General features: G+C 49.1%; 1 protein-coding gene and 1 long non-coding RNA gene across 8 annotated transcripts in view; one reads left to right on the forward strand and one right to left on the reverse strand.

Moving 5' to 3' along the window:
• The window catches only part of Osbp2 (oxysterol binding protein 2), a 121,830-nt gene extending 112,624 nt beyond the window's left edge, over positions 1 to 9,206 (forward strand). For all 5 annotated transcript variants that reach the window (XM_074060621.1, XM_074060623.1, XM_074060625.1 and 2 more), the window contains 7 exons: positions 635 to 880; positions 2,675 to 2,795; positions 2,981 to 3,084; positions 3,158 to 3,253; positions 3,331 to 3,506; positions 7,300 to 7,526; positions 7,663 to 9,206. In XM_074060621.1, the coding sequence (XP_073916722.1) occupies positions 635 to 880; positions 2,675 to 2,795; positions 2,981 to 3,084; positions 3,158 to 3,253; positions 3,331 to 3,506; positions 7,300 to 7,526; positions 7,663 to 7,805 (1,113 nt within the window). In that variant the 3' untranslated portion in view covers positions 7,806 to 9,206. The remainder of the gene's footprint in view (positions 1 to 634; positions 881 to 2,674; positions 2,796 to 2,980; positions 3,085 to 3,157; positions 3,254 to 3,330; positions 3,507 to 7,299; positions 7,527 to 7,662) is intronic.
• The window catches only part of LOC109696778 (uncharacterized), a 30,215-nt gene that overhangs the window by 7,649 nt on the left and 2,503 nt on the right, over positions 1 to 20,063 (reverse strand). The gene's annotated exons all lie outside the window — the stretch shown is intronic.

Below are 20,063 nucleotides of genomic sequence, written 5' to 3' on the forward strand. Positions count from 1 at the left end.
TCACACCGGGCCAGTCCTGCCACCCTCCCAGGACGTGAGGCTCAACAAGGTCACAGGTCTAAGGGTGGAGCTGGGTCCTCGTGTCACCAGACTGCAGTGGTATCTCCATCAAGGAAGGGCTTGGGGACTGCAGGCCAGATAATTTCCCTGTGTGGCCCGTGACGTGTCCCTGTCTACAAAATGGAGTGACAGCGCCCCTTTCCGTGTCGGGGAGAACGGAGGGAGCGAGTCCAGGGAAGACTGGCTATTCGTGCCGGCCTCCTCCACAGGAGCCCTTGGCAGAGAACTTAAGTGACCGCTCAGAACGTGCGGGAGACGACCACCACCCCCCCACCCCCGCCAGGCTCTGCTTAGCCACTCCTCCCCTCTGGTTCTGATGCCTGGCGCTGCCCATGCAGCATGGGCAAGTCCGGTGCCCTGGCCTTTGTGGAGGTCGCGTCCTTGGGAGGGAGGAGGCAGCGAACAGCATCAGAGTGCTCCTTACAGCAGAGGGTGGCATGGGCTTCAGGGAAAACCCAGGAGGTGACGAGGTGGCTGTCAGAGGGACTTCACTGTGGAGGGGCCACCACAGTGAGTTTGTCCCTCCACACCTGCGAAGAGCAGGGGTCCTGTGATGACCTGCCCCGCCCCCCAGGTGAACTTCAACGAGCCCCTGTCCATGCTTCAGCGGCTGACCGAGGACCTGGAGTACCACCACCTGCTGGACAAGGCGGTGCACTGCACCAGCTCCGTGGAGCAGATGTGCCTAGTGGCCGCCTTCTCCGTGTCCTCCTACTCCACCACCGTGCACCGCATCGCCAAGCCCTTCAACCCCATGCTGGGGGAGACTTTCGAGCTGGACCGCTTCCAGGACATGGGCCTGCGCTCCCTCTGCGAGCAGGTGAGGCCTGCAGGACGGGGCTGGGGCTGGGCGGCGTCCACTCTGTCTGGCCAGAGCCTCTGACCCTGACTGCCCAGGCCCAAGGAACCATCTCGCTGAGGTCTAGCCAGGCAGTGGGGCCTCCCCTGGGAGGGAGACAGTGAGGAAATGAGGAGGGCTTGGCGGGACAGTAGGGCCTGGCGTCAGGAAGGGAAGGCACATCTCCCAGCCAGGGAACTGTGGGGCAGAGGTGGAAAGAAGCAGAGTGCTGCTGGGGAGTCCAGGCAGGTCACAGCGTGGGTCACCGTTGAGCTGAAAGGTGGAAGGAACCTAGACTGTGCCCTATGGTCAGTGCCCTGGCTAGTGTCCCCATGGATTTAAGCAGTGTCTGGCCCAGTGGGCTGGGCACCCGGTTGGAAAAGAATCGGGCTCCTGGGTTAACAGAAGGCCTGCCACTGGCGGAGCTGGCGTGTGAAAGGTGTGCTGGGACTGCGACTCAGCCCATGAGGAGGCCCAGTGTGGCACGGCTGTGATGGCCAGTTCTGCAGGTGCATGCAGCAGATCTGCTGACAGTTTGGATGTGGGGGTTGGAGCCACTCAAGGGTGAGCCCAGGGTTCTTGGCAAATGCGAGGTACCCTGGATGTGCCAGGTGCTGTTCAGATGTTGAGTTCAGCTGGGACAAAACAGCTGGGCTCTCGCTCTCATGGGCAGGGGCAGCGGGGTTGACACGGAATGGCAGGTGCTTCTACATCTTTTAAACAAGGGATGGTAGGGAGTGGTTTGGCTGACAGGGAGGGAGGGGAGGAGAGGAGACACGGGAGGAGGGAAGCTGGATGACCATGGCTCACTCTGGGAGATGGCTGCAGTGGGGAGTGGTCTGCAGGGAGGCTGGGGTGAGGAGGCCGGGGAAGGTGCAAGTGCTGGGGGCATTGGAGGAAGGACAGACAGGATTCACGAAGGATGTGATGAGGAATGTGACGGGAGAGGCCCGGGTGAGGCCAACGCCTTCAGTGTGAGCAGTGGGAACAGGATGAGCAGGCATGGCCCAGGGCTCCAGAGTCCTACCCTGGAGGTCACGTCACTGCATTTGCACATGGGGTAGCTCTGGCGATCATGGGAACACCCCACCACAGGTGACAGGTGGGCTTAGGGACCCATCATACAGGCAGCTGGCAGTGTAAGCAGGATACCACTTGCTAAGGCAGGAGGCCACGGCCATGGGGGGGGGTGTCAGGAGCCTGCTGGCTGAGTCAAGTTGAGCCCGTCTGGTGGAGGCAGTGAAAGTCAAGGGAGGAGCCCGCCCAAGGCTGTGAGACCATGAGGTGCCAGGGAATGAGGAGGGTGAGCGACAGAACGAGGGAGAGGTGACGGTCAGCAGTGGCCAACGCTGCAAGAGGGAAGCTCGGGGGATTAGAGCTGATGAGACCCAAGGCAGGACAGGACAGCAATGTCGCTTCCACTCTGGAGTCAGGCCAGACTCTGTCCCTCAGTTAAAATGGCTTCGCCAGCTGGGCAGCGCTCAGGTAACACAGCTCAACAGACGTGCAACTTCCAAGCACGTGGTGAGGAGTAAATGGGACGTGGGCACCATTCCTTCCTCGGCCTTCACGTGGCCTGTCCCCAACACAGCCTGGAGGCACCAGTTCTGCCGTTCCCCCTACTTCCCTGTGTCCCAAGAACCAGGTGCAGAAACACTCCTGTGGGTACCACACAGGCTGCTTTTCCACTTGGCATACGTGTGAGTCCAAGTCCACATGGACTCCATGTGTGAGTCCATGTCCAGCAATGCTCAGGTCTAGCTGATCTGGTCCCAGGTGAGCCACCACCCTCCCTCAGCTGCACACTATGTGACCTCCAAGCATGGCTGGAGCCTGTGGCAGGAGATCACCGTTGCCAGCAAGTTCCGGGGAAAATACCTCTCTATCATGCCACTCGGTGAGCCAGGGCCCGCTGCTCCTGCACAAAGCTGTCCAGACACGGGTTGGGAACTCCAGGGAGACTTCTCTGCTAGCCAGGCCTCCTAGCCTGTGTGCCACCCCAGCCTTCCCCACCCTGGGCCTGAGGGTGGGCTGGCCAGGCCCCGAGAGGGAGGATGGCCTCTGAGCAGCGCCTGCATCCAGGTGCCATCCACCTGGAGTTCCAGGGCAGTGGGAACCACTATGTGTGGAGGAAGAGCACCTCGACCGTGCACAACATCATCGTCGGCAAGCTCTGGATCGACCAGGTCGGAGCGGGACACCCCCGGGGGTGGGGTATGGCCCAGGGACCGACAGCTGACCACTACCTGCTGTCCCCAGTCAGGGGACATTGAGATCGTGAACCATAAGACCAAAGACCGGTGCCAGCTGAAGTTTGTGCCCTACAGCTACTTCTCCAAAGAGGTGGCCCGGAAGGTAACCAGTGCCATGCCCACATCCCCACGAGGCCCAGGGCAGGGCACGTACTCAAAGGGCTCCGCCCATGTCCACAGGTGACCGGCGTGGTGAGCGACAGCCAGGGCAAGGCGCAGTATGTGCTGTCGGGCTCATGGGACGAGCAGATGGAGTGTGCGAAGATCGTGCACAGCAGCCCCAGCTCGGACGGCAAGCAGAAGACGGTGTACCAGACGCTGCCCACCAGGCTGCTGTGGAAGAAGTTCCCGCTGCCGTGAGTGGGGCTGGGCGTCCAGCAGGGCCTGGGCAGCTGAGGGAGGCCGAGAATGGAGGGGGAGCAGGACGTGGGCAGGGAGCAGTGTCACCCAGCAGCAAATGAATGTGACACCGCCCATGGGCGGCAACTGACGGGACGGAATCCCCCTCTGCACAGCTACAAAAAACGGAAACAGGCTTGAAAATAACTTGTAGGCAACACAAAACTGTAAGGCGGGGTCCAGAAGATTCCAAAGCGAACAAGACAGCAGTTCTAGCTGGGGAAAACAACTGAAATTGAGGAGTCCCCGGATGGCTAGGTAGCAAGGCATGAGCTGAGTACTGGCCAGAGGACGTGATCATGCAGCAGCATGAAGTCAGAACCAGGATAAGGCAGGAGGTGGAGTGAGAAGGCCTAGCACTTGACCCTGAGTGAGCCCTGAGGCGGGAGCCTGCTAGTGTGCAGAATCTGCTCCAGATCCCCTGGGGGCTGCATCTAGACAAGGGGCACAGCAGGCTGAGAGTGGTGTTGAGCAAATGTCTCACCAGAGACGCAGAGGGAACAGAGAACACGGTGCAGGAGAAAACAGCAAAGGGCTTTCGTCTTTGCTTTTGTTTTGGCAGTACTGGGGTTTGAACTCATGGCCTGGTGCTTGCTAGGAAGACGCTGTACCACTGGAGCCTTTCTCCAGCCCTTTTGCCTTAGTTATTTCTCCAAGAGGGCCTCATGATTTTAAGCTTCCCAGCAGCGGGGACAATAGGCCTGAGCCACCACGGCCGCTCTGGCAGAGGGTCTTCTACACCCACTTTATAAAAGGCGTTATGTGCTGAGGGCCAGCACCCTCACAGCTCTCTCCAGCCACAAAGGGAGCTTGAAGACAGCCGAAAGAACGCAGTTAAACACCGGCCACCGGCAGACCTGCACTAACGGACAGACCTCAGGCAGGTGATCCCAGATGAAGGATGTGAGGTGCATGAATGAATGAAGAACGAAAACTGTGTGGGTCTAAATGAACGTGAAGCACAGAACCTCTATCAAGGCTTTACGTTTTAGAACACAGCCTGCCGCATGGTCACGTGAGACTTGCGCACCATCCAGGAGGCGGCGCACGCACCTCTGACTAGGAAGTGTTCTCACTGGTATTTCTAGGGTGATTCTTAAAATAATAACCTTTAACTGGAACTGCAGAAGGAAAGAAAGAAGTAACAAAAAATGAGGACGAGGGGGAATAGTTAAATAAAGAAAATAACTTTCCTGGGCTGAGGACGCAGCTCAGTGGTAGAGCACATGTGCGCTTAGCATACGCGAAACCCAGGGGAAAGCTCCCATAATAAAAGCAGATGGAAGACAGTGGATGGAAAGGACCTGCAGAGCTATAAAGGTAGATTAAAAAAACACTCAGCTCGGCCATGACACAGCGAAAACTAAGAGCGCCAAGGGGAAGATTCTAATAGCTTCCGGAGGTTTAGGTCAAGGGTGAAAATCCAGACTGACGTCAGACTCCACAGCAACTGCCAGTGGAGTAGTGTATAAAGACAGTGATGGGATGGGGCCATCACCTGCCCAGCACACGCGAGACCATGTGTTCAGTCACCACTGCCGTTAAGAAGATTTGGTAAGACCAAAAGTTGACTCTTTTAGGAAAAATAAGAACTGCCAACCGAGAAGACTACTGGTGAGCCGGCCAAGACGCAAAGGCGTTCCCAGTGAGAAAGACCGCGGCAGTGCCGGCCTCCATGTGCTGGGATCACAGAGGGACAGCCGCTGGCGGAAGTAGCGTGGCCCAGCACGTTTGGAAGTGTCTGTCTACCTCCTGCTCTGCCAACTACAACCCAGCGCCCCACAGGTAGGTAGAGAACTCTGTGCGCCTGAGTCTAAACAAGGGCACAACAAACAGAAAAGAAACCGAATCCAAAATGCTCCAAAATCCAAAACGCCTGGAACACCGACGTGACAACCCAAGTGCAAACTCCACACCTGACCTCACGGGAGGGGTTGCAGTCAAAACGCAGGGGCATTCGTACGCTGAAGAGAATTTCCTTCAGGCTGCGTTTATGATATGGATGAATCACAAAGGAATTTCAGGGTCAGACTCAAGACCCATCCTCAAGATGCCCTCTTATCTATAGGCAAATCTTTGAAAATCTGAAAACATCCAAATTTGAAATACTCCTGCTGCAAGCGTTTTGGATAAGGGCTACTCACCCTGTAATCACCTTAAGTGTTCCCATTGTAAGTTAACACAAAAGCAAGTTAGGTTTTACGTCCACTATTACATCTGCAAGAGACAGCTCTGAATTAGAATACAAAGACTGGAATAAAGGGATGAGAAAGTTCTGTCCATAGAAATGCTAACCTGACAAAAGCTCTTCTAGCTATATTCTTATCACAAAGCAATTCGCGACAGACAACAGCAGAGCTAGGACGCAGAGTTCACGATGATGGGGTCAGTTCCTCAGGAAGATGAGCGTCTAATTTGAATAGACCAGCATCAGAATATACACAGCACAGCACACACAAAAAAGAAGAAAATGGCTAATTTATAATCAAAACTGGGAAACGTAACGGCCTTTCTCAGTTATGGATAAACAGAACAAAGAGAAGCCCCAGGAAGTGTGTGTGACCCACACACCTGCTGGACAGTTCTAGAGCGCTGCACCTACAACCCCTGCAAACGTTCTCTTACTCACACGTGGGCCACCTGCAAACACCAATCATATCCTGGGCCATAAGGCAAATTTCAAAGGATTAAAACTACACTGTGTATATTATTTGACTCCAACGTAATTATGCTAGAAAAAAAATAACTAGAAAAGTCAACATGTTTGTAAATTTAAAAAATAGGCTTCCAACTAATCCACAGGTCAAAGAAGATAAAATGGAAATCAGAAAATATTCCCAAATAACAGTAAAAATAGCACGTGTCGAAGTGATGGGACGCTCACACCTGTCATCCTGCCTACTTGGGAGGCTGAAATCTAGAGGATCACAGTTCAAGGCCAGCCTGGACAAATGGTTCTTGAGACCCCATCTCCAAAATAACCAGAGCAAAATGGACTGGAGGAGTGGCTCAAGTGGTAGAGGGCGGGCTTTGCAAGTGTGAAGCCCTGAGTTCAAACCCCAGTCCTGCCAAAAAACATATGTACATACATACCTGCTGAGGTTCAGGTAATGCAGCACCTAGAGTACTACCTGTGGCCTCAACGTGCGTCGTGTTAGAAGAAAAGCTAGAAAATAATGGACTAAGCATCCATCCCAAGAAAGGAGAACAAGGGCTGGGGGCATGGCTCAAGAGGTACAGCACTTGCCTGATGAGCACAAGACCCTGAGTTCAAACCTGTGTTGCAAAAATAAATAAAAAGTTAGAAAAAGAACAGCAAAACGAACCAGCCATAAAAGGAAGGCAAAAAAAAAAAATCCCTAAAAACAGGAGCAACAAAATTTTCAACCCAACGCAAGCAGGAGTCTCTGACACGGATATTGACGAGGGAAGGCGACGTAAATGATGGAAGGCCAGACATGGACCCAGTACCAGTGAGGATACTGGTGACAACTTCACCATTCCCAGGGAAGGCTCCAGTAGCAAAGGGGCTGGAGCACAGGCCAGATGTGGGCAGCGAAGGGTGAGGCAAACGTGGGTGGTGGCGGCACAGGTGGAGTCATGCAGGTGGACACAGACTGAGGTCAGAGAGGACTCAAGAGGCCCGCTGGGCCCAAGGACAGCACAGGAGATAGTGCAGAGACAGTGCGGGGGACAGCTCAGTGGACAGTGGGGGACAGCACAGACACAGCGGCTGCCCTGCTGCTGCAGGGAGAACGCAGAGAACATGTACTACTTCTCGGAGCTGGCGCTGACCCTCAACGAGCACGAGGATGGCGTGGCGCCCACAGACAGCCGCCTGCGACCTGACCAGCGGCTGATGGAGAGGGGACGCTGGGACGAAGCCAACACGGAGAAGCAGCGGCTGGAGGAGAAGCAGCGCGTGTCGCGGCGTCGCAGGATGGAGACCTGCGCGGCCAGCTGCAGCGGGGAGGACGGTGAGGCTGGGTGCAGGGGGAGAGGACGGGGTGCCAGGGACAGGGCGGGTCAGGGGGAGAGGGAGAGGTGTCCTGGTGGGGGGTGCAGGGGTGGGGAGGAGCCGGCAGCTCACTCTCCAGCCCCCCACTCCTGCAGAGAGGGAGACAGACCGCTATGTGCCACTGTGGTTTGAGAAGAGGCTGGACCCGCTGACCGGGGAGATGGCCTGCGTGTACAAGGGCGGTTACTGGGAGGCCAAGGAGAAGCAAGACTGGCACATGTGCCCCGACATCTTCTGAGCGCCCCGCAGCAAACACAGCACCTGTGCAGGCGGTGCCACCTTTTCTTTAATGCTCTGAATAATTTAGTACCGACCAGCCCTCTCCAATCCCCCCCACTTCTTTCCTTTTTGTTCCCCTAAAACCTTTTTGTGGGCTCCCACCTTAGAGGGGGATGGCTGACCTGGGTTCTCCCAGTCCCCAGGTGCGCCAGGTCACCCACGCCCCTTCACCATGGACTTGGGCCCCATGGGCACCCCAGTACCACATCTCAGGCCAGCTGGCCCGGGCCATGGGCTGCCCAGGTCACCAGCCACAACCCAGGGAGGAACTGCCCCACCCCCCAGGAGCCTCTTTTGACTTTTTTAGAAACAAACACAAAAAAGATCTCCATTTCTTTCCAGCCACAAGGTTTTAGTATTTTTGGTACAGCACTCAGCAGACAGCTTTCCAAGTGCGCTTTCCTGCCATAAAGTTGTCGTGGCAAGAACCCCCTTTTTTAAGCCATCAGGAAGCAAGACCCCTTTGATTTGGGAGCATTTTGTAGGTCATCACAGCAAGACCCCATTCATATCTGAGCTGTCCACTCCTCAGGAGCCCAGAGCCACTTAGACCGAGCAGAAGGGGGACTGCCCTGGCCTAGCAGAGCACAAGGGGTCTCTCTCCTGAGCGACTTCCCACAGTGGGAGCAGGGGCACCAATGAGGGCGTCCCCCATGTGACCGAGGGCAACAGCCCTTTACCTGGGCTTGGCCACACACTGGGGTGGCACCCAGGTCCCAAAGGGGCCAGGAAGGGCTGGAAGGCAGGTGCTCCCCACCCAAGAACCAGGTCCCAAATCAGCAATAACAGACAAACCCTCTGCTCAGCCTGGGCTGGTGACCCGGGCCTCAGAGACCCAGCATCCCACCTCGTCCTTAGGTAGCACTGGGGTGCCCCATCTCAGTGCCCCCGATCTCCTTATTTGCCTAATTTATATATACAATATATAAATATATATAAAACAAATATTTTGCTTAAATTTCTACGGTATGTGAAAGTGAAAAACGATGAAGACAGGATACTCCTGTCTGAGTTTGGCCTCCTGTCAGCTGTGCCCTGTCCTTTCCTCCTACCCCTTGCAGCGGCTTCTGCCAGCTCTGGGGGGACTGGACCACTGTGGTCACTCTCAGCCCTCAAAGCCCCCACTCCAACCTTTCTCACTTCGGTTTGGTTCTGAAGTTCAATGCAGGCTTTTCTTTCTACTCCAGGACTGGGCTTTTTATTAAAAAACAAAAAAGTGAAAACACCAATGTATGAAATGCCTTACAATGCCCACTCCAGAGAAGTGGGGTGGGGCAGGGCAGGCGGCCCAGCGGCCTCCCTCAGCGCTGTGAGTGAGCACCTTCTGACTCAGAATAAAAAACCTTGACTTTGGAGTTTTCCACTGCTCTGTGTCTGAGCCTCTTTGTGGCTGAAGGAAGGGGTGCTGACAAAGGTGACAGGTGACAGTCCACAAGGCATGGGAGGAGGAACATGGGGCTTTACTATGCTCACTGCCCAAGCAGGAGGAGGGTCGGTCTGGAGGGGTAGGGATGAGAACTGATGGGATGGGGTCTGTGCCAGGACATGGGCCCAGGAGGCTGACAGTACCACCCAGCATGAGCCTAGGGAAGGAGTCACTGTGTGCCAGGAGCTGCCCTAACGGTGCCACAGCCATAGGGCAGCACTGCCCCAGGATGGTGCTCCCCAAGGAAGCGCAGTGCTTTAGCCACCCTCAGCCCCCTCCTGCCCCGGTTCCTGAGGCTGTCTAGGGGAGGCAGAGGCACCCGAAGCCCCCTACGAGAGAAGGCCTGCCCTGGAGAGTTCTGTGTTGCCTGACAATGAAGCTGCTGCTGTTGCCAGGCAACTGAGATCACTAGCTCCTGAGACCTGGCCAGAGCAGGTGAGAGGAAGGGGTGGGCAGGGTGCCATGGTGACATCCAAGCCGGTTCTCACTGTCTGCCTCCATGCCCCGGCACAGTGGGAGCTCTTTCCCCCTTGCTTTCCTGTCTGTAGTGAGGTGGCCCCTCGTGAGTCCCTGCAGACGAGATGGAGAGGCGGCTCACACTGGAATGGGGGAGAGGGAAGGTAATTCTGGCATGGACCTGACCTAGAGGGCAAGGGAGGAGCCTGCCAGAGGAAGGAACAGGCTGCATGGGCACCGCCCAGTGACAAAGGCCAGCCCTCTAAAGCAAAGATAGCAGTCCACAGAGCTGGATGGACCAGAAAAAAAACATGAGCAGGGAGTGACATCAGGCCAACGCTGTAGAACGACCATGACCATGCTAACAGGATACAGACTGACCTATACTCAGGTGTCCTTTCTGCCAGCCACCGCTGAGGAGAGAACGTAAAAAGACCTGCAGCACAGGCTGTCAGTACCCTGACCATTTGAGGAAACGATACAGAGCACGGAAGACCTCTGTGGGTGTGACTGGAGAGAGCAGGTAGATCTTCACACATTTGGTTCCAAATCTACAAGTTTAACAGTCGCCCTCAAAGTTCCACCATACATTTCAAAATGTGGCGTCCATTATGAGATGTATTCAGGACAGTAACTGCACGTAGAAAAAAAAATGGCTCATTTTTTTTCTAGACATTTTTTAAAACAAATGGAGCAGGAAAGGGAGGGCTATGAGAACTTGACCTTCAGATACCTAACAAGCTAGAGAGCTGCAAGCTGCCCTTTCTCCAGGCCCTCTGAGCACCTCGTCATACTGTGTACCATACTTCTCTGTTGGTCGTCGCCTGTCACCCATGGGGGTGCGAATCCTGCTGCTTATGCACTGGCCTGGCCAGTGCCTGGCATTAACAGATGCTCTGTAAATGGTTGCTCAGTGGATGACTTCCAGGTCAGGAAGACCAGCAAGAGCTCAGGCTCGGGTAGCTGCAGCACCAGACTGGGACAGGGCCTTGGAGATGAGGCTGGAGAAGGGCCAAACAGAAGTACCAGGCAACTCTGAGTTCCCCAAACTCTGGGGTCCAAATTGTTGCTCGTGACAGACTGGGGTAGGTGTCTGAAAGAGTCATCTGTAAGGGGAAACAGGAGGCCTGAGGTTCCCTCACCTCCAGGGCTGGGGCTCAGCAAGAGGAGACAGAACAGGATACCAGACCAATTCAAAGTGTATGCGACCCAGAGAAAGGCAGGGACAAACATTAGCTTATTCTGTTTATGAAGCTGGCCTGCACGTGTAACTTCAACAAACCCCAATAAAGACAGTTCTAAAACATAAGGAATATTCAGCACAATACGTAAAAAAAAAAAAAATTGGGTGGAGTAAGAACTCCACAGTAGAGGATTGCTCAGCTTGTGTGCAAAGCCCCGGCACTGCCAAAGAAAAATTCTCATAAATCCAAGACAATTACAGTCACAAAAGACTGAGCTCTCACTGGCAACCCCCTCTGCACCAGGCAACGTGCAAAGGGTCCGTGTCAGAAGCTAGCATCGCAAACCATCACATCAGCTAGCTGAAGGAGGGCTTCCTTTTCTGGCAATATGGTAGACAGTTCCTAGGAAATAAGCCTGTGTGGAAAACCAGAAACATGGGATAAAGGTTTTAAAGTCTTAAACACATCCGTGAGCTGAAAATAACGGAAAGAATACTTATGCCTCATAGTCTATGTTCTGAGGTCAGCCTCAAACCACCCTCCCCATCATATAGGCCACTCAAAAGGAGACATCCCCTGTCAAGTTGGTTTCCCAAAGAGGACTTTCAACGTAACGGTGAATCCACAATGAAGGCTGGTGCTGAGCAGAGTAGGAAAAAAAATCCCCCGAGAATTTGGAATCAGGAGTAGACCCTCAGTTTTGCAGCCAGATACGCACTACCTGACTAGCCCAATAAAACCTCTACAGGAGAATATAACATGGTCCCCAAATGGTAGTGTCCCCAAGTCACCTAAGAGAGGCAAGCAAGTCCTCTCTCTCCTTTCCAGCTCTCATGGAACCCAGATAGCGAGGGTTCAAGGAAAATGAGCAGTCAAATCTACGATTTCTAAACACATAAGGAAATGAGCCACCAAGAGCAACACCACCAGAAACAACAGACGGTGGAACCAGATGTAAAATTAATTCCACCATAACATGAAATTATTAAACACATAACAGACAATAAGCATGCTTAATATGTCCCCATAAACAGAAGGGCAGAAAACTTAAAACCTTCAGATTTTTTTTTTAAAAACTACGAAAACCCGTCAGTGAATAATATTAAAACAGACTACGTAACTAGAGAGTGAGTGCTGGTGACATGGAAGTAAGATCTGAACAAATCCAGAACACAGAATCAGGAGATCTGAGAACAAAGTTAGCAGCAGCACAGGTGTCTGATCTGTTTCAGAACGAGGAAATGATTTTTTTACTTGAAAAAGGAAGAAATCTTTGTGAAGAGTTAATGGCTGAGAAATGTCCAGGAACTTAGGAAAAACACCAATAAGCAGAGTCAAGCTTAACAAATGCCAACAAATAAAAAGACACCCATAGGTAAATGTACCACAGTGAAACTGCAATCCCACTAAAATCTTAAAAGCAGTTAAGACTTGCAGAGCATGGTGATTCATGCCTCTAATCCCAGCTACTCAGGAGGTGAAGGTGTGAGGCCAGCCCAGGCAAAAAGATTAGCAAGACCCCATCTCAACAATCAAGCCAGGCCTGGTGGTGTGCACCTGTGATTCCAGCTACATGAGATGCGCAGGTAGGAGGATCGTGGCCCAAAGCTGGCCAAGGCAAAAAATGTGAGACCCTATCTGAAAAAATGACTGACATAAAAAGGGTCGGGCTGTGGCTCGAGTGGTAGAGCGCCTGCCCCCACTACCAAAAACCAAACAGAAAAATTCCAGTTGGAGGGGAATAAAACAATCTTTGAAAAGCATCGACTAGACTAAGGCCTGGCTGACCGCCAAATGAAGTCAGAGCAATGAAGCACTCCAAAGTAGACGAGAAATGTTAGGGACCAGGAGAGAGAGAGATTGACAAAAACTGGCTAATAATCCCTTGTGGAAATAGACTTTGATGAGCTAAGCATCATATAAAACTTATAAGGTAATTATTAAAGGAGCAGTAATTAATTTCCTAAACAATAGAGGACACAAAACAAAACAAAACACAGAGGAACTACATTGCACTAAAGGTAGGACATCTCACTCTAAAAGAAGGCAGGAAGCCAGGCATGGTGGCATATGTCTGCACTCCCAGCAGTTGGGAGGCAGAGGCAGGAGAGTTGTCAAGTTCAAGGCCAGCCTGACCCTGATAGCAAGACCCTCTCTCAAAAAAACAAGAGCTGGGGTGTTACTCAGTGGCAGAGCCTTTGCCTAGCATGTGCAAGGCCCTGGGTTCAATACCCAGCTCAGCAAAACTTAAATAAAGAAAGAAAAAAATAAAGAAAAGCAGTCTTTACAAGTGGTAAAGTGCCTACCTAGTGAGCAACCCCCAGTACTGCCAAAACAAAACAAAAAGGCAGGAAAGCAGAGGTCAAAGGGATGAAAACAGTGAAATAAAAAGAAGATAACAGAAGTTAATCAACACATCAATAATGATATAAACTGGCACAGTGGTTAACACCTGTAATCCTAGCTAAGCAGAGATCAGGAGAACCGTGGTTCAAGCCAGCCCAGGTAAAACAGTTCATGAGACCCCATCTCAACTAAAAAAAGCTGGGTGTGGGAGCACATACCTATCATCCCAGCTGCCAGGGCATACACACAGACCCTATTTGAAATATAACTAAAACATAAAGGACTGGGGGCTAGAGCACCTGCCTAGCAAGGCTAGGGCGCGGACTTCAAACCCCACCACCACAGTAAATAAACATGAAAATTTCAGTGGCCTAAATGCCCCAGCTAAAAACAAAAAAATCTGAAATAAAAGAAAAATAACAAGAATACACCTAAAAGACGAAATGGACTTTAAGGCAAAAAAAAAAAAAAAAAATCTATTACTAGATATCAACTCCTAGAAAAAATTTTAAAGTCATTTTATAATGATACAAGGTAAAATTCAAAAACAGAAAAAAAACAAACAAAAGGTAAAATTCATAAAGCTGTAACACTCTTATTCACTTGGTAACATCTCAAAATATAGTTATATCACAAGGAGAAGTATTCATATTCAATAATGAATGATTTTAACATGTCTCTCCCAGTAATAAGAGATTACAAGCATGAGGTCCTGAGTTCAAATCCCAGTATTGCCAAAACAAGAGCTCAGACACAAACTACCAGAAAGGTTAGCAAGCTTGGTGTGATAGGGTCGTGGGGGCACTGCATGAAACTGTGCGTAGAACTATGTGTGGAAATACATGTGACTGTTTATAACTATTTGTCACATATGTGGACCTGACACAAAGCATCAGCAAATTTCAAAGGACAGCCCCATATTCTTGGACAGCAATGAGGACAATTCAAAATCAGTAATAAAAAGATAACTGGGGGAAAACATGTTAGAACATTAAGAAAAATATTTTGAAATAATTCATGGGTCAAGGAAGAAAACATCAGAAAATACAGTTAAAAATAATACCATTTATCAAAATATACAAGATACAATAAGCAGTACTGAGAGGAAAACTCAGCATAGAAAGCTTACGTCACAAAAAAAACTAACACGTAATATGCTGAACATCCAATCCAGTAAGGAACTGAACATGAGGGTAAACTCGAACAAGAAAAGGAGACAAGACCAGAAACCAATTAAATAGCGGAACTCGCCAGTCCCCTCACCCACAGGAGATGCCCCGAGCCCCGTGGACGCTGAAACCACAGATGGCGCTGACCCCATATACACTAGGTTTCCCTAAACGCCATGACGAGGTTTGCTGATAGACTCGGCATGGTAGGAGACTAACAACGACTAACACAAAATAAGACAAGGCTGGCTCAAGCAAGACAGCGCCTACCTAGACAGCATAAGGCCCTGAATTCAAGCCCCAGTGCCATCAAAAATCGGACAATTAGAACAATATACCATAATAAAAGCTACTTTAATTTGCTTATTCTGGAATTTAATTTATAATATTTTCATACCATGACTGACCGGGGATAACAAACCACAGAAAGCAAAACCAGATGGGGGGTATACTACAGAGAGGACCAGGAAGGCTGACCGTAATTCTTTGAAATAGTAATTAATAGTGACAAACTTTTAGCATTACTGAGCCAGGCAGAAAGAAAGGTGGAAGGGAAGGAAGGATGGAGGAGATAAATGAACAAGGGAAAAATCAGAATGAGAAGAGGACATAAAAGCAGCTGCTAGAGACATTTTAAAACAGAACATAATGAATAATTGAAATAAAATGGATAAATTACTAGAAAAATAAGAATGAAACTAAGAACAAGCTACCTGCCAGCGGCTCACATCTGCAATCCTAGCTACTTGGGAGACTGAGATCGGGAGGATCGCGGTTCAAGGCCAGTCCAGCCAAACAGCTTGTGAAATCCCATCTCCAAAATAACCAGAGCAAAATGGGCTGGAGGTGTGGCTCAAGTAGTAGAGCTCCTGCTTTGTGAGTTTGTAAAGCCCTGAGTTCAAATCCCAGTTCAAAAACCAAAACTAAACTAAACTAAAAACAGAGTGCTAAAAAGTACCACTCATGTCTTTAAATTAGTTAACACATACACCAGACACAAGTGGCCAGGGAGTAATTCCAGTCTTACAGAAACCGTTCCAACGGTAGAAAAAATGGGATATTCGCAAAGTCATTTCTTGAGGTTAGCATAACCTGGGCACCAAAACCTGACAGGGGCAGAATGAGAAAGGAAAACTGCAAACTAGTGCCAACCAGAATGTTATATTTAAAAAATTAACAGATGTAGCAGTGGAGACAAATGAACGTTATTCTTCCCGAAATGCAAGGCTTGTTTACCCTGAGAAAAAGTAGCCAGTGGGGTTCACGACATTAACAAATTAAAGGAGAGTGCTGCAGGATCATCACAGGAGAAACACTTAAATAACATTCAACATGCATGCAGGATATTTAAAGGGAAAGAGAGGAGCTGGCCATGTGGCTCAGTGGTAGAATGCTGACCTAGCACACACAAGGTCCTGGGTTCCAGCCCAGCACTGCAGGAAACATAAAAAACTTGCCGATAGATATGGAAGGAAATTTCCATTCTCTGATTAATGACACAAACACAGACATGTCTTCACTGTGAGATGGGGGAAAAAGATGCCCACTCCCATTCTTTCTATCCAACATTGTACTGGCAGTCCTGGCCAATGCAATAATGCAAGGAAAACATTCAAATGCAGTTGAACACTGGCAAGGTTATCCTTATTCACAGATGATACAGCAGAGAATTCAAAAGATTCTAAAGACAGGAAAATATGTATAAATAGTCTGCATTTTTGTGCACAAACAACAAATAATCAGAAGTAAAAATTCCAAAGATCATCTAAACAGCACTGCACATACACATGTTCCTAGAACACTGTACACATGTATGGACTTATCACAATGAAATAATGAAGCACCCTCATATTATTAATGTATGATGAACCAAAAAGAAAATTGAAAACTAAAAAAAATAGACGTAACAAGGATATATCTAACAAAAGACATAAAATGCCTCTAAAAAGAAAACTACGTTTTTTTATAGAGACTAAAGAAAGATCTAAACTAATGAAAAGTTGTGCCATTTGGAAGACTTTTATCAATTCTTCTCAAATTGACAGCAAATACAATCAATTCCAGTGAAACCTCTACAGGTTTTCTCATGAAGCTCAATGATTCTGAAATTTATATGGAAATGCAAAGGCCTAAGCATAGCTAAAACAGTCCTGAAGTGAGAAAAGGGAGGCTGACTCTGCTAGATATATAAACTTATTGTAAACAGACAAATGGAACTAAAAATCCAGAAAGTGATCCTACATATATGAATATGTCATATATAAAAGACGCAGCACCGAAAGCCAATAGACAATGACCACTCTTTTCACTAAGGGGCCCTGGGGCAGCCAGGAAAAGAGGACAGAGGGAGAGAAGAGGACAAGAGAGCCAAGGAACGGAGAGAAGGAAAGAAGGTAAGGAGGGAGGGAAGGGAAGGAAAGGGAGGGAGAGAGGAAGGAAGAGAAGGGAGGGAGTGAGGGAGGGAAAAAGAGAAGGGAGGGAGGGAAGGGAAGGGAAGGGAAGGAGAGGGACAAAATTGGAACAATTCTCCATATGCAAAGTCAATTCCAAGATAGGCACCAGTAGCTCACACCTGTAATTCCAGCACTCAGGAGACAGAGATCAGGAGGATGATGGTTTGAAGCCAGCCCCAGGCAAACAGTTCTCAAGACTCTATCTCAAAAATACCCAACACAAAAAAGGGCTGGTGGAGTGGCTCAACTGGAAGAGCACCTGCCTAGTAAGTGTGAGGTCCTGAGTTCAAATCCCGTACTACCTTAAAAAAAGTAGTACGGATCTATGTTCAGAAGATAAAACTTTAAAAGCTTTAGAAAATAATACAATATAATATGTTTAAGACCTCAGGCTAAGAATTTCTTAAACAATAAGAAATGAAAGCTATACAGAAAATATTAATTAACCTATATTGATAACTTCTATTCGCCAAAACTATTCTATACACAGACAGTCATAAAAGGCATGCAAAGAGTGAGAGAAGCAATTTGCAACACAGATAACTTATAACGGGTGCCAAGAAAGTACAAAAATACCAATCCAGGGGATATGGTGGCTCACGCCTGTAATCCCAGCTACTCAGGAGGATCGAGGTCAGACACCAGCCCTGGGCACAAAGCCCTGGCCACAACTGAAAAAAAACTAAAACAAAACAAAAAGGGCGGGGGGACCAGCGAAGTGGCCCAAATGGTAGAGCACCAACTACTTAGCAAGCACAAGAACCTGAGTTCAAATCCCAGTACTGCCAAAAAAAAAAAATCAGTAAGGGAAAAACCCTGAAGAATAGAAAAATGAGCACAAGTCTGCCCAGGGTGGTGGCACATTTCTGTAATCCCAGCACTCGGGAGGTGGAGGCAGAAGAATATTGACTTTGAAGTCAGCCTGGACTGTATCTCAACATCGTGTCTCAAGAGACCAAAGGCTGCAGTGTAGCTCAGTGATGGAACGCTTGTCTACCATGTTACCATGTGCAAGACCCTGGGTTTGAGCCCCAGCATCACCAAAAACAAAAGAGAGAGAAATGGCTAAAACCTTGAACACTTCATCAAAGAAGAAATCTAAAAAAGAAAAATGCTCAACCATGATGGTGGCAAAACATTTCGAGCCAAACAATATGGAGCGTTAGCCAGGCAGGGGGGACAGGAAACAGGTTAGGAAGGGCCACGAGTGTGAGGGGAGGCCACTGAGGAAAGGTGCAGTGGGCCTGGCCCAGGGCTTGGCAATTCCTCTTCAGTGACCGTGTCCCAGACAGTCCTGCAGGCATGAACAGGAGACTTAAGCAAGAATGATGGACTGGAGTGTGGCTCAAGTGGTGGGGTGCCTATTTAGCAAGTGTGAGGCCCTGAGTTCAAACCCCAGAACCTGAAAAAGAAAAGAAAGGAAACTAAAAAGGCTATAAAAATAGCAAACAAAAGGAGAAAATTCCTTATGGTTTGGGATTTCTTTTTTTTTTTTTGAGGCAGGGTCTGACTATTGGTGGTGGTCCTAGGGTCTGAACTCAGGGACTTGAGCTTGGCTAACTAAGCAAGCACTCTTACCACTTAAGCCATGCCCCTAGCCCAGATTCAAGCTCTTGATCCTCCTGCCTCAGCCTCCTGAGTGCTGGGATTACAGAATATGTTTTTAAAATAACTGCTGAAAAGGGACCTTTGTGAAATTTGAGCCGGTGTCCAGGGGGCACAGCCCACATTTCACTGTGTGTGACTGCTGCCCCCTAGTGCCCAACTCAGGCAGGACGGGCAGCTCCAGGTGAGTCCCAGAGGACTCCACTTCTGGTAACTCCATTTTACCAGACAGTTAATATCCTGTTCCATCCTCACATGTGGTTTTCCATTTACATTAGAGGGCTGGCAGAGTGGCTCAAGTGGTAAGAGTGACTGCCTACCAAGCAGGAGGCCGAGTTCAAACCCCAGTGCTGCCAAAAAACCACAAACCATTATGCATTGTTTCAGAGTTTCTCACCAAAGCTAAATGGCAGGCAGTTATTAAATTGTTATACTGGCAAATTTACAAATTGTCTCTATAAAAAAACAGGTTTGTTTTTATAATTACTGTAGTAGAGATAAGGAAAACTATCCACTCTAACAGTAATAAAAACCATAAAACACTTAGGTATAAATTTAATCCAACACATAAAAGCTGCATGAAGAACTTATAAAAGTATTGGGTCAGAAAGTTACAATTCCTTATAAGGAAATTATAAAAATCTTACTGCAGGAGCTAAAAGGAATCTTGAACAAATGGAAAACCTTTTTGTCTCCTCTAGGCAAGATTTCATATCATAATGGTGTCAAGCCTCTCAAAACTCGTATTTAAATTTAATGCAGTTACAATTGAAATTCCAATGGAAATGACTGTTTGTAGACTGGGATGAGAGAGAACTGGATAAAACGATTTAAAATTTCATAGGAGAGAATTCGGATAGCCTGGAAGAAGTGGGTATTTGTTAAGCTTCATCTAGATGCTGAGGAAGACCTGAATTCTCCTTTCAGCTAGGACCTCACCTGTCATGTCACTCACCTGTGCAGCTGACCACAGGACTGCGTCAGTGGCTACAGGGGTCTCCACCCCAACAGTTCAAACCAAACGATGTTCAGAGGGGTTCATGGAATAAATGGGACTGCACAGGCAAATTTTCTCCTGGGGGATAAAACCTTGACTCCTGCCTTACCACTTAGACTAAAATACATTCCATGGGGACTGAAGGTTGGTGTGAACAAAGAAAAAAGATTGCAACAGGATGTCAGGGAATGTCTGTGGAGGGCAAGATGGGTTCGCTGCTGAATTCTACCAGACCATTAAAGAACCAACACCAGCTCTCTTCACACTATTCCAGGACATAGAAAGGGAAGGAACACTGCCAAATGCATTCTAGGCAGCCAGCCTTACTCTCACCCCAAACCGGACAAGGACAGAACAACAACAAAAGAGAAGTATAGGCCAATCTCTTTAACACAGATGCAAGAAATCTCAACAAATTCTTGCAAACCAAATTAAGCAACACATCATAAAGATCATATGCCATGACCAAGCTGCTTTCATTCCAGGAATGCCAGGATGGTTCAATATATGCAAATCAATGAATTTAAAAGGCATATAAACAGAACCAAGGGCAAAAATCACATGATCATCTCAATTGATGC

The sequence above is a fragment of the Castor canadensis genome, chromosome 18, assembly GCF_047511655.1.
Source record: "Castor canadensis chromosome 18, mCasCan1.hap1v2, whole genome shotgun sequence".
Classification (NCBI taxonomy): Eukaryota; Metazoa; Chordata; class Mammalia; order Rodentia; family Castoridae; genus Castor; species Castor canadensis.